At 41.6% G+C, this 21,141-nt stretch overlaps 1 protein-coding gene across 1 annotated transcript; it reads right to left on the reverse strand.

Moving 5' to 3' along the window:
• Positions 1 to 5,552: 5,552 nt before the first annotated feature.
• On the reverse strand, positions 5,553 to 20,342 carry gxylt1b (glucoside xylosyltransferase 1b). Its single transcript, XM_083655669.1, has 7 exons — positions 20,130 to 20,342; positions 17,803 to 18,046; positions 17,078 to 17,209; positions 14,524 to 14,775; positions 13,709 to 13,832; positions 13,113 to 13,285; positions 5,553 to 7,211 (listed from the first exon to the last, which is right to left on the reverse strand). Exons 1-7 carry the CDS (start codon positions 20,306 to 20,308, stop codon positions 7,050 to 7,052), a joined length of 1,266 nt encoding a protein of 421 aa, XP_083511795.1. The 5' UTR covers positions 20,309 to 20,342; the 3' UTR covers positions 5,553 to 7,049.
• Positions 20,343 to 21,141: the final 799 nt, after the last annotated feature.

A 21,141-nucleotide genomic window follows, 5' to 3' on the forward strand; every position in this document is an offset into this window, starting at 1 on the left:
CGCTGATTTGGTCTATAAACAGTGCTTGTTTGAGCGAACATTAGCATACCGTACATAGCTCTGTTCCAGTGCTTGTATTTACCCCCGGGCGGTGTGGTGGTCTGCTCTCTCTTCAACACGGGTTGGTTCATTGGGCCAGCCGCAGGCAACCTGATGGACAACTGACACAATCATGTAACTTACTGAGGAACATCTCCATGGTTGGGTTCACGGTTACATACACATTCAATAGTTAGTTTAGTTAGTTAGGCCATTGTCTCTGGTTTGAGGTTTAACTCGGAGTCCACATGGTGTTAGGTCTACTCCCTACTACTGCCAAGCTCTCAAATGCCCGACTCGCTTTCTTCTTCTTCTACTAGTGTTTTATGACGGTTGGCAAACAACTTATGGTGCATTACCGCCACCTTCTCAGCGCTTTCTTTCTTCTTCTTCTTCTTCTTCTTCTTCTTCTTCTTCTTCTTCTTCTTCTTCTTCTTCTTCTTCTTCTTCTTCTTCTGTTTTGTTTTACGGCGGGTGACATCCAAAATGTTATATTACCGCCAACTACTGGATCCAAACTGAACTGATCTGAATTGAAAAAATAAAATAAAAATCCCACCCATTTCCCAGCTGATTGAGAAAGCCCAAAAGCTTCTCTCAACACCTTCTGCACATCCTCTCCACAAACCCCCACAACACCCAGAAATCTCTTTGCTGCATCCACAATTATATCAATTCTCTCAGACTTCCTTTCCACTCCAGCAGCACAATTAATTACCATAGCAAAAAAAGCAAAAAACTTCACCCGATCTCTGCGAAAACTAAATTCATCATCCTTCCTGACTGACTTATCCACTTTAGTTTCTCTTCTCACATCCTCACGTTGAAATCTCTTCTTAGACCTCAGCTGATTATCTCTGCCTCCCTTTGTCTCTTCGGGCAGTTATCCTCCCATGCTGCATGCTTCCCTTTACAAAGAAGACACTGGTTCTTTCACACATTCTCCCTGAGGGAATGTGAGGGAGACACATTCTTTTTCTCCACATTTACCACTCATTTCTACAAACATATACTCTTACTCTGCAACGGCTTGGGAAATAATTACTGGGTAATAAACATGGTCCAAAAACATTCTATCTGGCAAGTACTCCAGATCAAAATGAACCATCACAGATTTTGTTTCATATTTTTTGTCAGCTACTGTATCAAACTCTTCATTCTGTAACTATCTACCACTCCTTTACACTCCCTAAATCGCCCAGCATCCACTCTATACGAAACTCCATCGACCACACCCTTTAATGGCGCTTTCTTACCCAGCGGAAAAACTACCACTGAAAGTCCATCCCATCTCCCAGTACATAGATCTTTAAAGCTTTCTCCATCTGAGACTTTGACCTACACTTCAACCCAGATCTTTTTACATCCACCATTCTAACCGTTTCATTTTCATTTTCACTCTCCCTCTGAATCAAGTCGCTCTTTGCTTCTCTCACTTCCTGCTTCCTGCTGGAAATGACCCCAAGTGCGAGGTCGGCCCGCCTTCGAGTCAGGCCTCAGCCAATCATCCGCTCAAACATATGACAAAGATGGTGACTAACCAATCAGACCGTGACAATACGTGAATATTAACATATCGAATCTGCTATCAAGAGCACAGTGGCGGCTGGGGTGGATGGAGGACATAAACACTTTCAATTCCCAGTTACAGCGTCTCCGAATCTACATTTCAACCGTGAGTCACATTGAACCTTTTTGTTCAAGTCGAACCCAAACCATAATAACCAAGTTTTTTACTTGCCTAAACATAACCCAAGTTGGGTAACACTTTACAATAACGTACACAAATACTATAGTAGTTACTAGTAAACTAACCATTAACTAATAGCCAGTTAATGAGTAGCTAATGAAAAATTTGGCATTAGTCAATCACTAGTTAATCATAGTTAATGAGTAGGTAGTCATTAGTTAATGATTAGTATCTAATTTCCTGAGTAGAGTAGTTAATCATTACCTAATGATTACTAAATGTCAGCTCATGAATAGAGTAGTTAATCATTACTTAATGATTCCAAAATGTCAGTGCGTGAATGTATTAGTTAATCATTAGTTAAGGTCACATTGTGAGTATAGTAGTTAATCATTAGTTCATGATTAGTTGTTAGTTCCTTAGTAGAGTAATTACTCATTAGTTAATGGTTAGTCAATGGTCAGTTTGGGAGTATATAGTTAATTGTTAGTTATTCATTACTTAATTACTTAATTATTACCTGTCCATTAGTTACTCTTTTTGTGTACCCTATTGTAAAGTGGTGCATCATACTCAGTAGTTTATGAATACTGAATCATTACTTAATTATTATCTGTCTATTAGTTAGTCTTTTTGTGTACCCTATTGTAAAGTGGTGCATCATACTCAGTAGTTTATGAATACTGAATCATTACTTAATTATTACCTGTCCATTAGTTACTCTTTTCGTGTACCCTATTGTAAAGTGGTGCATCATACTCTGTAGTTTATGAGTACTGAATCATTACCTGTCCATTTGTTACTCTTTTCGCACCCTAATATAAAGTGAAATATATCCTTATCAAATAAACACTCCCTCCAGGTGAGATTCGAACCCTGAACCCCAAGATTGTTAAATTGTAAGTCTGGTTCTCTACCATGTGAGCTAACCAGCCTGTTACTTGGTAGAGCCATACTATAGGTCTGTAGAGTCAGAGACTAAGTATTATGTCCTATCCACATACTACTTTATGTTCAAGTACTTATAGTTTTTAAGATATATTCCACCCAAATACTACCTTCTCTCCAAATACTTATAGTTTTAAAGGTATATTCCATCCAAATACTACTTCATGTCCAAGTACTTAGGTATGTTTCAGCCAAATACTACTTATGTCTAAGTACTTGTAAGTACTTGGACAGAAAGTAGTATTTGGGTGGAATATACCTTTAAACTATAATACTTGGTCTCCGGCTCTACATTCGATGGTATGGCTCTAACGAGCAACAGGCTGGTTAGCTCAGATGGTAGAGAACCAGTCTTACAATTTAACAATCTTGGGGTTCAGGGTTTGAATCTCACCTGGAGGGAGTCTTTATTTGATAAGGATATATTTCACTTTATATTAGGGTGCAAAAAGAGTAACAAATGGACAGGTAATGATTCAGTACTCATAAACTACAGAGTATGATGCACCACTTTACAATAGGGTACACGAAAAGAGTAACTAATGGACAGGTAATAATTAAGTAATGATTCAGTATTCATAAACTACTGAGTATGATGCACCACTTTACAATAGGGTACACAAAAAGACTAACTAATAGACAGATAATAATTAAGTAATGATTCAGTATTCATAAACTACTGAGTATGATGCATCACTTTACAATAGGGTACACAAAAAGAGTAACTAATGGACAGGTAATAATTAAGTAATTAAGTAATGAATAACTAACAATTAACTATATACTTCCAAACTGACCATTGACTAACCATTAACTAATGAGTAATTACTCTACTAAGGAACTAACAACTAATCATGAACTAATGATTAACTACTATACTCACAATGTGACCTTAACTAATGATTAACTAATGATTAACTAATACATTCACGCACTGACATTTTGGAATCATTAAGTAATGATTAACTACTCTATTCACGAGCTGACATTTAGTAATCATTAGGTAATGATTAACTACTCTACTCAGGAAATTAGATACTAATCATTAACTAATGACTACCTACTCATTAACTATGATTAACTAGTGATTGACTAATGCCAAATTTTTCATTAGCTACTCATTAACTGGCTATTAGTTAATGGTTAGTTTACTAGTAACTACTATAGGATTTGTGTACGTTATTGTAAAGTGTTACCCAAAGTTGTTAAAGTTGTTTAATTTGCATTTAACGTTGGAAAGGCATTGGTGTTTTCATTTCGATTCAAATTTACGTTGAGATTGTACGTTTGCAGAGATGTAAAATGGCACGTTTTAGAAACATATGTTCCCCACGTTTGTTTCAAATTGACATTGATATTCGACATATCCCTGTTTTGCACACACATAAAATGTCAATGTTTTATTCAGGCGATTGGGTTGCAGGCAGCTTTCTTTTGATTGCATCATTCTGAGATCCGTCCAAGCTCCAGCCGTTTTCTGGAAAGCAATATCCAAAAGATCCAGCACTGAAGCTACAAAGTGCCCTAATTGCTATATTGCTATCACACCCTTGTTCTTTTCTTTCATCACTAACACACTCTCATGGTCCCTCTCCATCAGTATTCTCTCGGTCAGTACTCCTCCAACTATCCTCTCACCTCTTCTCTTCAGCATTTCTGTGAAAATAGAAACCTTCCATGTAGAAACCAACCTTCCCTGGAATGAATCCAGGGCTACATTGGAAAAGATTGTAACCTTGTATCCAACCAAGAAAACAATATTAGGCAAACAAGAAAATCTAAACAAATCTCTCCTTCAATGCGTTTCTTTGTCTCGGTCTACAGTTTCTCTGTAGTCTTTGTCCATCTCTCTGCCACAGACACACACACAGACCCAGCCTCTACACTAGATTACTGTGTGATGTCTTCCACTGTAGCACTGACCCGCTCTGATCGCCGCAGGTCACGTTTTTATTTGAAATAGTTCTTCTGCAAGCCATGATGGCACAAAAGAAATACAATCAGAGTTATTTATTGGGATATAAAACTTGTAGTTTCGGGAAAATGAAACCTTGGAGGACGGCCGATATTGAATTTTTCAACATGGTGCTCAATCCAACCCATTGTCTTTGTCTCCCTCGGGGCGAGGCCTGTTACATGTTGCATTTAAGCAAACGGGTCAATAAAGGTAATTGATAAGCTCTCATACGGATATATAGTGATGAATGAAGGATATCTCTGCTGCGATGAATCAAACTGCCTCCAGAGCCATAAATGGACGGTTGTATCCCCCACCTAATGGGAATAAGCATAAACCCATTCCCCATAGTAGTCAATGCCATACAGTGGCACAGACAGGCACCTATACTATACGGCTGCATTATTGCTCCATCACTTACACTTTATGAGCACTTCAGAGAAGAGGCAGCAATGGTGTAGCAGCTCAGGTGGCCTGGTCATAGATTATTGGCCGGTCCATTGATCTGTCCAAACAGGCAATAGAAACATGGCATCAATCTCCCTCAAGTTAGATCCTCATGGAATAAATTAACAAAGATATTGGTAAAAATAAAAAAATAAAAAGTGAAATGTTGTCCGAGTTCGGCCGATCCAAGCTCATCTAATGGGGCACACTGAAGTGTGTCGACGGTCCCAAAGTCCTCTTCAAGTTACATGCTGCCAAAACAACAATGGCAATTTGAATCTAAAACGCATAAAGACCATGTCTCCCCCCTCCCTATCTGCATAGAACAGCTTGCATAGCCTTCTTTAAAACAAATTCTATGTTTTTCATAAAGTACCATCAAGATGCCTCAGCTCCATTCCTGATCACTGGTGGACATGTGAAAAAATGCTGCCCTCTGGTGGTTAAACAGCACACACTGCCACCCTGTACAAAAATGAAAATCACCTTTAATATAAAAGGAAAAAAAGAACTGCAATTAGTTTTTCTTTACAATGACAAATAAACAAAGTAAACATGGAAATGCAATGAAAGACTTCCTTGTGTTACAGCCATGATGACAGACATTGTTAACATTGTGATGACAACCAACAGAGTTCTCAAATACATTCAACAGTGCTCAAACAAAAACAAACAAAAAGCTTTGGCATCAAGAAAGAAACTTGTAGCTTAGACAAGTGGTTCATATTCACATGTTCAATAGCCATTTTTCAGCATGGTCGTGGGCTGCCCATAGCTATACTGTATATCACATGACTAAACTAAACTCCTTACCAGGATTAGTCCTCTTTAACACATCTGTGTCCAGTTTGACACAACACGTCCTTTAAAAAGGAGTCTATACAATCTCTTTGTTTAAAAAGGAGTCTATACAATCTCTTTCTGTTTAAAAAGGAGTCTATACAATCTCTTTCTGTTTAAAAAGGAGTCTATACAATCTCTTTCTGTTTAAAAAGGAGTCTATACAATCTCTTTGTTTAAAAAGGAGTCTATACAATCTCTTTCTGTTTAAAAAGGAGTCTATACAATCTCTTTCTGTTTCAGCAATGTTCAGGAAAGATGTCCGTGCAAAAGAACATGTGGAAACATGGACATTTTTCACTTACAAAGAAGAAATGAAAGACAGAAATAACAACAACTGCAGACTGACATGACCTTTTGCCAGTGTTTTTGCCAGAGTTTGGCACCAGAATTATGTGAACTACACAGTGGTCAAGAACAGCTTGTGAATCACCCTGTTGATCTGTTCTTAATCAAAATACGTATTAATTGTACAACCTCTACAGAGGCTACAGATAAAAGAGCAGATAAGACAAACAGTAATTTGGTAAAGGCTTTAAATTCTCAGCCTCTGTCACTGTAGAAATAAGCTACAGATTTGAACATTATTTTGATCATTTCATAGTGTTGTCACAGAATATTATTTTCTCTTATTCACATATCAAGTATGTCCTTTCCATCTTGTTGAGAGTCGAGTGGTGACTGAAGGTTGGCAAAGTGGTCCAGTGCAAACAATGGGCCTTGTAGGAAGACCCCCCCCCCCCTCCCTCCCCCCCAGTTCTCACACAGTTTATGTTTCAGTAGGCTACATAAATTCTCCAATATGGAAAATCAAGAGCTGCTCTTCCAAAGTTGCTTCTCTTGTCAGTAACATAAGGCAATGGAGGGAGCGCTATGAGGCCTGTACGTTTCAACACAACCCTCCAGTTGTCAGTAAACGGTGAATGTATAGTCTGATAGACTCCAGCCAACGCCTGCAAAAGGCTCCCAGCACGTCTGTACCAAATCTGCTTCTCTGTGAAGTTCAATACTCAAGACCAGTTGGTCCGTGCTAGATTCATATTTTAGGTGCTTAGAGGACGCTCTTATCCAGAGCAGCTTGCAGATTAGATTCTAACCACAAACCGAACCTGCAACGCCTCCGTGCTGTCACCGCCGGTGCGGAGTGTTCCTGTTGATGTTGGCCAGGCTCTGTGCCAGCCTCTTGGTGAAGAGTTTGTGGGATTTACCGCAGTAGGTGTGTGTCGTCTTTAACAATTCCTCCTCAAGAGGAGCCAACAGGGAACTGGCGGGATCTGCTCCGAATGAGTACTGGAAAGACAATGCAATTTAACGCGTTAGATTTGAGGCCAACTTGTCTTCAATTCCAAAACATTTTGTCATTTTGTCAATGGAGGACTTCATGTACTCTCTTCTGAAACTTGCTCTAAGAGTGAAGGCTGGAGTTAAGTAAAGCTGGATGACGTATTGTAATATGCAGTGTGACGATCCAACCTGGGTGGTAACATGTAGCAACAATCAGTCTACAAGGGGAAGCTAATTATTATCAAAAGTTTCACGTCATATTTTTTTCTTCTTTAATTAATGGCAAAAGAATAGAGGCAATAATCGTTATCCTGCCTCTTTTGGGCAGTTAAATTATTTTACTGCTTGAAATGTAAGCATTCTTTTAGGTTAATGAGATCCTGGCACAGGGTGGCCAAGGGAAACAGGGATTAACAGTTAACGGGAAAGAAAATGGTTGTGGGGAGGGAAGAGGGAAGAGGGAAGAGGGAAGCTCAAGGGGAGACGACTGTCAATATTGTCTTATTAGTGGCTCATATGTCTATTATGTTTGTATATATGTTTCTCTTGATAGCAATAAACCATTGCTGATTTAGAGATAGCATTCTCACAAAGATCTAAGTGTCCTGTGGAATATATTATGTATATTTGCTCGGTGTTTAATGTCCATGGTGATTCTGTCCCAAAAGTAGTAAAAAAATTATAATCACCTCACCTGATGGCAATTTTAACTTTTAGAACAATTCATTTCCACCAGACAAGACAAGATCCTCAAATACTTTCCTACCTCTTCCTGATTCTTCAGAAAGCTGATAAATGGGGTAGATATTAGCCTAAAGCTTGGAGAAGCAGGCTTGAGACTGGAAAATCACCAGTTGAAATCCAAAATGATCTTCATGCACATTAAATATGCCTGGCTGCTATCTTGTATTATTACCGTAATGATGTTTGACAGCTACAGATGATTTGTCTGTTTATGTCATGTGATTTTATTGTGTCTATGTGTCTATATGTGTCTACATATACTGTAGTGTGTTGTATCACAAATTGCCTCCTTGGAGTACATTCAAGTTCTCTACTACTAAAACAAACAAACATGTGAGCATGGTACTTAACCCCCGCTGCCCCAGTGGAAATAGTTCAAATTGTAAAGGAAAACTACTAAGCTTGCTGAACTCAGATGGAACTGTGAATCTGATTGGCCACTGGCCAGCCAGGCCCAAACATAAAACAGTCTGCGCTGCTGAAGTCAGTGTTCGACTACAGGCTTACTGTCCAGTGAGAGTCAGGGATTACCCAAGAATGTTCATGTCTTCCCAATAATGAAGGAGTCTTTACAATGCTCTGAGGAAATCAAAAGGGAATTAACATTTTTTATGCCAGCTCATTTGCTTGTGGTTGGGTCTCAGATATTGGGTCACAAGGAGAATGGCGTTTTTACGAGGATATACTTTCACTCTCTCACACACACACACACACACACACACACACACACACACACACACACACACACACACACACACACACACACACACACACACACACACACACACACACACACACACACACACACACAGACAGTCATAAAGTTGCATTTACAGTCAGTGTATTGATTTTGTGTGGCTGATGGGGGGCCGCTCGTGTGCAGACTCGAACCCTAAATGCACCATCGGCTGTAAAATTTAACTGCTGCTTCCTGGGCTCAGCTTTTGCAGCGGAGGGAGGCGGGAGGGACACTTTATGAGTCTGTTTGAGGAGGGAGACACAGACAGGTAGCTTTATGAGGGACAGACTGCTGCAGTCTGTTTGAGGAGGGAGACACAGACAGGTAGCTTTATGAGGGACAGATCACTGCAGTCTGTTTGAGGAGGGAGACACAGACAGGTAGCTTTATGAGGGACAGACTGCTGCAGTCTGTTTGAGGAGGGAGACACAGACAGGTAGCTTTATGAGGGACAGATCACTGCAGTCTGTTTGAGGAGGGAGACACAGACAGGTAGCTTTATGAGGGACAGACTGCTGCAGTCTGTTTGAGGAGGGAGACACAGACAGGTAGCTTTATGAGGGACAGACTGCTGCAGTCTGTTTGAGGAGGGAGACACAGACAGGTAGCTTTATGAGGGACAGACCACTGCAGTCTGTTTGAGGAGGGAGACACAGACAGGTAGCTTTATGAGGGACAGACCGCTGCAGTCTGTTTGAGGAGGGAGACACAGACAGGTAGCTTTATGAGGGACAGATCGCTGCAGTCTGTTTGAGGAGGGAGACACAGACAGGTAGCTTTATGAGGGACAGACCGCTGCAGTCTGTTTGAGGAGGGAGACACAGACAGGTAACTTTATGAGGGACAGACCGCTGCAGTCTGTTTGAGGAGGGAGACACAGACAGGTAGCTTTATGAGGGACAGACTGCTGCAGTCTGTTTGAGGAGGGAGACACAGACAGGTAGCTTTATGAGGGACAGACCACTGCAGTCTGTTTGAGGAGGGAGACACAGACAGGTAACTTTATGAGGGACAGACTGCTGCAGTCTGTTTGAGGAGGGAGACACAGACAGGTAACTTTATGAGGGAGAGACCACTGCAGTCTGTTTGAGGAGGGAGACACAGACAGGTAGCTTTATGAGGGACGGACCGCTGCAGTCTGTTTGAGGAGGGAGACACAGACAGGTAGCTTTATGAGGGACAGATCACTGCAGTCTGTTTGAGGAGGGAGACACAGACAGGTAGCTTTATGAGGGACAGACTGCTGCAGTCTGTTTGAGGAGGGAGACACAGACAGGTAACTTTATGAGGGACAGACCGCTGCAGTCTGTTTGAGGAGGGAGACACAGACGGGTAGCTTTATGAGGGACAGACTGCTGCAGTCTGTTTGAGGAGGGAGACAGACAGGTAACTTTATGAGGGACAGACTGCTGCAGTCTGTTTGAGGAGGGAGACACAGACAGGTAACTTTATGAGGGACAGACTGCTGCAGTCTGTTTGAGGAGGGAGACAGACCGGTAGATAGACAGGGAGGAGCAGTGTTGTTTACATTCCCATTTGTTTGTATGAGGATACAGAGCACAGCCATCTGTCAGTCAGCCACTCACTACTTACCCAGTTGTCAAAAAACAGTACCTATGAAGCAATATACAATATTTGAGGATGATCCCTCCCATGTGGGAACATGCTGAGTATGAGTTACTGCCCTCTGGGAGGAGGTTCAGAGTCCCACGCTGCAGACTAAACAGATTTTACATTTATTTTATTCCGATTTCAGTTAAACTTTTAAATAGAGGTAGATAAAGGGCTGTACAATTATCGATTATCGGATATCTAGACATGAAACTTAGCAGCACAATTATGGATATACATCGATATTAAGTAATGTATCTAGATTATGAAAGACTGCATTGCAGTGGGGTGATGCAGTTCCTAAACCTGCCGAGTTGCCTGACTCATTCCACTGTGTGTCTAATGTAGATGTGTGTCTTGATGGTATTGATGATCGAGCTTCCCTGACTGTGGTTTTGCCAGACATTTCATTGTGCAGATACCTTTTAGATATTCTTTACTCGTTATTTGTACTTACAGTATTGCACTTGTCGTCTGTTACATTAACATGTGTTTGTATAATAAAGTGAATGTTGAATGTTGAGACAGCTGAGTATTCACACCACTCTACATGAGACAGCTGAGTATTCACACCGCTCTACAAATACATCTGTTGGGGAACAGAGAGAGACAGCTGAGTATTCACACCGCTCTACAAATACATCTGTTGGGGAACAGAGAGAGACAGCTGAGTATTCACACCGCTCTACAAATACATCTGTTGGGGAACAGAGAGAGACAGCTGAGTATTCACACCGCTCTACAAATACATCTGTTGGGGAACAGAGAGAGACAGCTGAGTATTCACACCGCTCTACAAATACATCTGTTGGGGAACAGAGAGAGACAGCTGAGTATTCACACCGCTCTACAAATACATCTGTTGGGGAACAGAGAGAGACAGCTGAGTATTCACACCGCTCTACAAATACATCTGTTGGGGAACAGAGAGAGATAGCTGAGTATTCACACCGCTCTACAAATACATCTGTTGGGGAACAGAGAGAGATAGCTGAGTATTCACACCGCTCTACAAATACATCTGTTGGGGAACAGAGAGAGACAGCAGCTGAGTATTCACACCGCTCTACAAATACATCTGTTGGGGAACAGAGAGAGAAGGAGCAGGGATGATGTCACTCTTATTGAGTTTGCGGGGTGTTGTGTGCATTCATGTCCTCTTACTGATTCACCTCATGACAGACGGCCTCGGGTTCTGCTGCAGAGCAGCAAGCAGAGGAGAACTGATGAAACGCTCTGTCCAGTGTGATTAAACACACAGATTCAATCCATACTTCTCCATCCTCCTGGCAACCCAGACTTAATCACGCACCTATACAAGTATCAATACTAAAATAGGCTATTGGACGAAAACTGTAGGGTGTGTGTGTGTGTGTAGGAGGTACACCTGTGTTTTCATATACGCTATGTGCCCATATGGGGTGTGTGTGTGTGTGTTCACTCCTGCAAGCACAGGTACATGCGACATGCGTGTCTCTGTACACTGTTGTAATTGATGCTGTCCTATAAGGCACATGTTAAGCCAGGGCTATGGAGAAGGTATTGAGCAGCCTTGGCCCTGATCTATGTTCAATGCTTTGTTAATAGGAAAGCGATGAGACCCTGGACGTTGATGGCTTCATTAAGTAAATGCCACTGCTTTTGTCGATATCATTCGACTGGCGGTAAACAACCCGTAAACATCCTCATGGGGGCAAATTACCTTTCCCTCTGACCTTCTGTCAACGATTACCTTTTTGGTGCATCACTTTCCCCTCACCCTGCCTCATCTACTTCTTCAGTTAGTGATTTCCTACATTTCCCAGAATGCCCTTTGGCAGCCCGCAGATAATACATACACCTCAACTTGCTGAATACAGTACGTTTTGGTGGAGAGAGCAATAGGGAGAGCGATAGGCGAGAGTGTAGTAAAAGCAAAACCGTGCGTTTCTCCCAGTCAAGAAGAAGAAAGTCGTGCCCTTTACTCAAAAGAGAACATGGCTTGTGGATGCACTGCATTCTGGTCTATTGAAGCTGCAGTCAGTGGAGATATTGGTATTTACTGTGGATGTTTTAGATAGTTGTAGCTGCACTGCTGACAAAGCTGCCTTTGGCCAGTTGAGTGAGAAACATGGACCACTGAATATGGGCCCAGAAATGCAAGGTACAATAATAGTTAATAGTAGTGGAGTTTTTTTGTACTATGAAAGTGTTTAGGGTCGATTTCTGTTCTTTACATTTTCCCTTTCCTCGCTCAGAGTCCCATCTGCAGTTTTGAACCAGTGATCTTGGATTCACAATTTGTTCCATGGTTATTGTGTTCATTAATTTTGCATTGTCCCGTCGAAATAAATAAATCAAATGTCAATAGGGCTGTACGATATGTAAAGAAAAAATCATATTGCGACGATTGTACTGACAGATATTGCAATTGCGATATGCGCTACGATTGTAGTGGGTTATAGCAAATTTTCTATTTCTTTTTCACACAAAAATGAAATAAAAATGTGATGTGATTTTTATGGGGCCTGTACCAAACAAGCATGTTCCCTTACGTCTGGAGAAAATAACGTGTAGGCCGGGACATCTCTGTAGCACCACAATGCTTCATTTAATGCTATGTTGTCACACATTTTTCCTTTATCAAATAATTGCAGGCTCCTGTGATTTGGATATTGCACTTAGCCATATTGTGATTTTGATCACGATTCGATTAATTGTGCAGCCCTAATTCACAAGCCCCAATGAAATGAATTCCCCCAACTCAAACAGAATAACATACACAACACAAGCATTTCACACACACACGCACGCACACAAATGCACACACACACCTTGTGGATGGCGTCGTAGACGGCTCTGAAGGCGGGCTGTTTGTGGTCGTGGTAAACACCTCGGTTCCCGTGCAGGATGTGGATGCCATTCTCCTCGGCGGAGGCACAGTTGCTGCCGTAGATGCAGTGGTCCGGACGGTAGTTCCACTGACACGGGAACTCCAACAGGCGCTCTGGAGATAGTGATAAACACACACACAGACACACACTTTAGTTAACATATCAATGCTACAAAATGGCTGTGCTGTATAACGTTACAGGTATGGTGGACACGTAAGCTGTTGTCTAATGTAACAGTTACATTTCCAGTTACTAACTGGAAATGTGTAGCTTATAATTCCTTTGATTATTTGGGCTAACAATGGGAACTCATCCCTGTTCAATTTGTTCCTGGAGGCTACATGCAGTGTGTGTGTGTGTGTGTGTGTGTGTGTGTGTGTGTGTGTGTGTGTGTGTGTGTGTGTGTGTGTGTGTGTGTGTGTGTGTGTGTGTGTGTGTGTGTGTGTGTGTGTGTGTGTGTGTGTGTGTGTGTGTGTGTGTGTGTGTGTGTGTGTGTGTGTGTGTGTGTGTGTGTGTGCACGTGCATGTACTCCTACCTGGGTTGTGATGGAAGATGATATTGAGAAGATCCTGGTCTCCCCAGGTGATGTTGAGTTTGTATTTCTGCAGTAGAGGCATCAGCAGCTCCTCCCAACGCAGCCCCACTGACGTCATGTCATTCTGTCAACACACACACACACACGCACGCACGCACGCACACACGCACACACGCGCACACACGCGCACACACACACACACGCGCACGCGCACACACACACACACACACACACGATATTCATGATAGTATTCATTTCCTAGCTAAATATGTGGCACCATAGAAATTAGGCTTAGTACCTTAAAACTGTTAAACCAAACACTGCTGAGAAGAATTTAACAGACATTTGAGAGAGCAGCACAACTATAGCAGAAGGGGAACCTCTTGTGGCCAATGTGAATATCTCAGTTTTACAGAAAACCAAACAAGACCTGAACAAATCTCTCCTGGATACATACCGGTAACAGATATTAACATTGCTGTTATGGCTGATAACCGATATTTACCAATGGCGATATGATCTGTATAAAAACAAGTGTCTATGATAATCACATTTTGTACATACTGAAAAGGCAATGTATTTCTTCATTTCCAAAACATTTGGAAAACCCCATAAAACATGGATTTACCGCATTGTTTCCCCTCAATATGAACATTTTGGCAGATACCGATAACTGATATAACATTGCTGTTATTTTTCCTCAAATGACAGATACAATATCAAGAAAATTACTAACCTCAGCTGATACGATATGACTGCCGATATATCGTGCATCCCTATGGAAAATACTGTAAGTTGTCCGCTCTCAACCCTACCTTAAAGTACGTGTTCCTTATCCTGGTCATGTTCATCAGCATGACCCCAGAGTTGATGCCCGTGCGGCCGTAGTAGGGGTGTCGGGCGAAGCGGTTGTACCAGGCGATGCGGGGCTCCTCGTGCTCCGGGGCCACAGCTGCCAGCTGGGAGGAGTTAAACTGGGACAGGAGCGCCCACAGCCCGTCCACAGGCTGCAGGAACAGAATGTCTGAGTCCACGTACACCACAGAGTCCACTTCCTTCAGGATCAGCTGCACAGGCAGAGACACAGGCAGGCAGACAGACATCATTTAATCAGCATTTCATGTTGTATGTGATTAAAGCCCTATTCCGTAGTTTTACTCTTTGGGAAACTGCCTAAATGCTACACTTCTCTGTTTGTATGTTCACATATCAGCCTTATTTTACCGTTTGTACTTGTACTCTACTTTGCTAACCTTTCTGCAGTGTTTATAACTCGTTCGCTGGAAAAAATAGCTGCAAATATGCCCAATTGTTGTTGTCTCTACTTGTTTCAGTGAGGGAAGTAAGCTCGCAAGCGAAACACGTTTCACTTCCTACACCTACTTCACAATGAAAGCTTCCTGTTAGTTTGTCATTGGAAAACTTTTAATTTGAAGGCACTGTACTTGACACTAGTTGAGTTTCCATCCACCTGTTTTTATGTGAATTTTCAATTCGGGGGTGGGGGTGGGGGTGGGGGGGGGTGGGGGTGGGGGGGGCGGGGGGGGGGGGGCAGGAATCCAAAAATCGCAAAAAACTTTTCACGCTTTGGCGAGGTTGAAAAGTTGGCCATATCGATAAAAGGTAAATGTGATGAATGCAATCGAAACAGATCAAGCGAATCTTCTGTCATCTCTCCATTCAAAAACCACGCAGTTTCATATTGACATGTCGGCGTAGCCTACACTAAATAGGGCTACACTTGTAAGGTAAATATAATGGTAAAAAGCAATAACATTTTTGCTGTGGTGTGTTTAAACAGAAGAAGACTGGGCAATAGTAGAGCACTCGTGCACATCCAGAGCGGGAGGTGCTGGTCACAGCAAGAACGATTACACTGAATAAGAAATAAATAAACACTAGACTAAAAGTCCAGCGGACCGCACAAACTCCTCAGACTTGGACCAACTTTTCACGTGGCATTTATTTGCAACAGATCACAGGTACAACGCGTTTCGCAGATGCTTCATCAGGTTCATTTATTTCTTATTCAGAAGAAGACTGGGATTAATGTCAATGCGACTCACTTCTAGAATTGCTCTGTGGATTATATCCGTTAAGCTTGCCGAGTTCAAGAGTGGCACCTGGTAATCCATAAATTGCATTTTATGGTCTATGTACCTTTCTAGATCATCATGAAACTTTAAATAAATAATGTTAGATGTGTTTAATAGTCTATTAAAGATTTTCCAGGATTTTCGATGACCGTATGAATCCTGAATAGAGCATGGTCGCTGCCTGCCTGCAAGGGTCTAGCAGCAGATCAGCAGAGGAAGATGGCCTCAAACACGAGGTGATTGACAGCTCTATAATTTGCATAATAGCAGTGGATGGAAACGCGCATTTCACATTTTGTTTTGCCGATTTTCTGAATATTTTTGTTAAAATGTGCAGCGATACATTAGGATGGAAACCCCACTACTGTCAAGCCGCTCCGGGGAACAGACAGCAGAAATTCATAATGCAGGAACAGGCTTTCAGAGGGCGGTGTGGGAACAGAGAGCCACCATTCTCCCTATTAGGAGTCACTGTACCATCAAAATGATTAACAAGCTGTTATATTAATGTAAAGAAGTTACTTAATCAGCTCCGACCATATGGCAAAGCACAACAACTATATTGCCACATTGAGATTTTTCACTTATCAAAGATATTATTAAACAGTAGGCTTTTCTCGTCCTTGATTTCTTCACGGACATTTCTGTCTGTCTTTTGTGATATCTGTTGATAGTAGCAACTGTCAACAAGGTCGTTCCAATCTAGTACAGCTGAAGATTATTCTCCACGGCAACCGATATCGCAATATATAACATTACATTGTGCTTACAGCTACTAAGTATAAGGCAATTCCATTAATGGGACTGGGGTGGGGGTGTTTATATTTAAAAGGCTTTTTGCTATTCCTGAACTTTTCAAGACCTAGAAATGACGCACGCACGTCGCACGCACGCGCGCGCGCGCGCGCGCACGCACACACACACACACACACACACACACACACACACACACACACACACACACACACACACACACACACACACACACACACACACACACACACACACACACACACACACACACACACACACACACACACACACACACACACACTCTTATTATAGGATGTCCAGACATTCCATCCAGACCAGCTAAGGAACCTTGGCATCAGTTTGATTTGATTTAAAAAGAAGCCTAAATGAAATCATTGAGGACGTCATAGTGAAGTGACCCATTTATTTTCCTTAAGATGTAAAGAGTCTTCTCTCATAGTGAAGTGACCCATTTCTTTTCCTTAAGATGTAAAGAGTCTTCTCTCGGTCAGGAACTCACAGGGAGGAAGAGCCTCTGAGAAGCACAGGGTTTGAAGAGTTTCTTCCACTCAGCTGCGTTCTCACTGGGGAAGCTGATGGAGGAAACTGTGTAGTTGAACCTGGAGCGGACCAAGCTGGGCCACGACTTCAACTGGACACAAGATAGTGACACATCAGTTAGCTATTAGCAGGGCTATATACAGTATGGGATGAGGACGAAACACACAAATACAGGGTTCCTACACATTTCCCTTTTGAAAATCACAATGCTTTTCAAGAACTTAATATTAAACCATGCAGAATTATCACTAATTGTTATATCTGAATATATAAGCTGAAAGATACTGCTGATCCTTAATCATATGCATAGTCTGTCTCAAGTAATGTGTGGGTTGTGATGGTGAGTTCCCTGCCTTTTTCCAACATTGCATTTACATACTTTCCATAAGCGATGGCAATTTGCAAATTAATTTTCCATGCATTCTCACACTACAGAGCTTTATGGAAACCCTGCAAACAGGAAGCGTGGGAAACAACGGGGACCAATAAAACAATGTACTGAACTGTCAGTCTGGTGAGGTCAGTCGATAGTTGTAAAGAATCAGCCTCTTAATTTCTTAAGGTTTCTTAAAGTTCTTAGTCTTAAAGTTAATCTGTACTTTAAAGGTATTAGGTAATGCAATGGTCCAGTGGTTTTACTGTAGAGAATAATGACACTGCTGATATTTAAACAGTCGTACTCACAGCTTCGGTGAAGCCTGCGTGGAGCTGATCCTCAGCAAAGATGTGCAGGCAGAGGCGTTTGATGCTGAGCAGCACAGCCGACTTCACCATGGTGAGAGTCTCGTCCAGCCGCTGGCCACAGGCCACCACAGCCAGGTGCATCATGGGAGGCTCGACCACAGCCAGGTGCATCATGGGAGACTCAGGTTCACTCTGATGCCCTCTGCCTCCACCCTCTTTGTGACCCCGCTGACGCATGATGTACCTGATAGAAACATGCAGATGTTTGAGTAAACCATGGTACGACTTTTGACAGATTTTCAACAACTTGGGCGATATGGACCATATCTCTGTATTTTTAGGCTGAATGGCGATACACAATATATATCAGTATTTTACTGCGAAGTTGGCTAAATTATTCAGTTTTAAGTCAAAGCCACATGTGAAATGTCACAAACACTTTAAAACAAGATAGGGCTGGGCGATATGGACGAAATCAAATATCACAGTGTTTTTGACCAAATCCCTCTATCGATATTGCTACAATATTGTATCAATTGGTGTTTTCACAAAATATTTACACATTGATATTTTCGATAAATAACCATCAGTAATGTGGATATAATGACTAAGTTGTAAAGGCAAATAATAGAACAGCTAGAACAATCTGGTAAATTGAAAAGATTACATGCATATCACAATATCACAGTACGATATCCAAAATCTAAGACGATAACTAGTCTCATGTCACAATATCGATAGAAGCCCTTCTTCCCAACATTCTTTCTCCTCAAATCAGGATTGTGTGAGAGATCCATGTCAAGCCACCGGAGGATGTTCTTTCATTAGGATTAGGTCATCAATGATGATGAAAAAACTTTTCATATTGTCTGGTGTCTGTAAGCTTTGGGTTGCCCTGAACTCAATCAAGAATCAAGAATTAAATTACTTAAAAAAAAGTTTTTATTACATTACTGATTGAGCACCTAAATGACTGTGAGGAGATGAGAGACTTCGATCACATGTAGCATCTTCACAACCATCCCTTATAAAAAGGAAATAACCCTATAATGAAAATGATTCTAGAAGGGTATTATACAGCAAAACTATACAGGAGAATTACTGTGACAGTGACACCATTGTAGAAATGCCATAAAGTAAAAATAATAAACACATTATCAAGTACTACAGATACACTATAAGTCTCTACAATGATATTATAGTCATATAACTGTAGAGTTGACCATGGTCTCGACCTTGAGTCTCAAGGCTTTTGATTTACTGGCGTCTTTGACTTATCTCGTTCTTGTGCCTGTTTTGACTCAAACTTGTCTTGGTCTCTGCCATTATTGATATTGACTTGACTTTTTCCTCCCCACCTACAAATGTGTATATACTGTATATATTTATAATATAAATATTGATAAAATATCAATCAATCAATTTCAATTTATGATTGACTCAAACTGGATCTGGTCTTGGGAGTAGAATTGCACTTGACCACAGCCCTGATTGATTATAGTGATTTGAATTTTGGGGATTAGAAATCCAATCCATGAAGTAACTGCCCCCCCAACACCCCCCCCTCCCAGGCCCTCCTTTGAAATAAGCTCCTTGCTCCTCCCATCAAAAGCCCCTACTGCAAAGGGGGCACACTTCAAAGGTTTGACAGTGAAGTGAACAATCAACTGTGAAAACAAAGCTGTGTTTGCAAATGCAGTCTCTCCCACACTCACACTCTCACACACACACACACACACACACACACACACACACACACACACACACACACACACACACACACACACACACACACACACACACACAATTAAATCACAATGAAATGATAGTTGCATGATGCATCATGTCTTTAAGTAAGTGACTACCCTAGGATTAGCCAAGGATGTGAGAGGTTGAATGGCAAAAATCAGATAATCAAATAATCAGAGTCTGGATGATATAATGCACATATTAGCATATTTTTTTATTTGTCACCATTTTGTGACAGCTTCCAATGATGAGACCATTAGTGATTAAAGTGATTGTTTAAAGACTCCCCCTTACTACATCCAACCATAAGTTAGACCTAACGTTACTCTGGACATATGTTTCACGTTGGTAACTTAAAACGAATCACTGTGCTAAGTGAACTTTATGTTAATTATATTATTTTCCGCAGGAGGCAGTTAATCATGTCTGTGTCACATTCCTATACATAATGTGTAGATATAATATGTATAGATATCTAAGTTTGTATTAACATAGCTATGTTAATAGAATGGAATACAACTATTTTTCCCATAACTGCACCCTGAGAAAACAAGTTAGAGTTGAAGATCCAGTCCTACCTGTTATACCAGTGTGGACTCTGGGGCCCAGTCTGATGCCTGGCTCCGGGGTTTCTCCTCCTCGCAGCGGCTGCTTCGACCAGCGACACATCGGAATAAAACAGCTTACTGTAAACATACAGGCCCGACAACACGGCAAACACCGTGCACAACACCAGTGCACGAATGTAACGCCGCATTATGGAGTTTTAACCCGCAAATCAGAGCTGAAGTCATGACACACACACGGACGGATAATCATAATAACTGTCAAGCCCCCTGCACGAATGATAATACATTTCCGGGTAAACCGTAGTTTCAAAATAAAACCTCAGAGGTTGTTGACATAATACGCCCTCTGGCGGCCAAATTGGAAAGCGACAGCATTTGGGAATTTATGTCCTGAATAGAAAATGTATGCGTTGCTTTTGGATCGGGACTGACGTAGACTAATACTTGTGATTATGTGTTGAAACAAGTCATCATCTCTCCTAGTAGGCTACACATTTTGGAGTAGGCTAGAGCAGGGGTCTTCAACCTTTGTCAGCCCAAGGAAGCGTGGCCTATAATATTTATAATCCATTATAACCTATTTATATACTCATGGGAATCATTCATTTTGTAAATCACTCGAGTCAGAATTAGCTTATTGCCTACTTGTAGTTTACTCAATATTATCATTTTCATCTCAAATACATTGTTTTAATTTTCACAAACTACTTCGACAAAATTGACGGACGCCCTGCAGTACCTCTGCGGACCCCATATAATTCGGGGTGCGCTGTTGTCTGCACGCCGGGCCCTTTTTATTTTGCCTTTATGTTGAAGGAGAAAACGTCACATTTCCGGTCTTGTCTCGACTCTCTCTGTAGACCTTGACGCAGTTCGTGTTACCAAAGCCGCCCGCAGCCAGAGACCAGAGACCCTGTGTGTTCCTTGTGGGGGGAAGGGTGGGAGCAATAAACTAAGTTGATTCCTCCCTCTCCCTCCCCCTCCGGCTCTGTCTGTGTTCACTCTCCTGAAAAGGCCCTTT

Source organism: Poromitra crassiceps, assembly GCF_964638095.1.
Source record: "Poromitra crassiceps genome assembly, chromosome: 2".
Taxonomy (NCBI): Eukaryota; Metazoa; Chordata; class Actinopteri; order Beryciformes; family Melamphaidae; genus Poromitra; species Poromitra crassiceps.

Excerpts from the sequence above, each read along its gene's own strand:
- gxylt1b (XM_083655669.1), bottom strand. The coding sequence starts at position 20,308 with ATGCGGCGTTACATTCGTGCACTGGTGTTGTGCACGGTGTTTGCCGTG. Across the intron at positions 18,047-20,129 it reads AGTCCACACTGGTATAACAG|GTACATCATGCGTCAGCGGG; the intron begins GTAGGACTGGAT and ends TGTTTCTATCAG. Across the intron at positions 13,286-13,708 it reads CATCTTCCATCACAACCCAG|AGCGCCTGTTGGAGTTCCCG; the intron begins GTAGGAGTACAT and ends CACTATCTCCAG.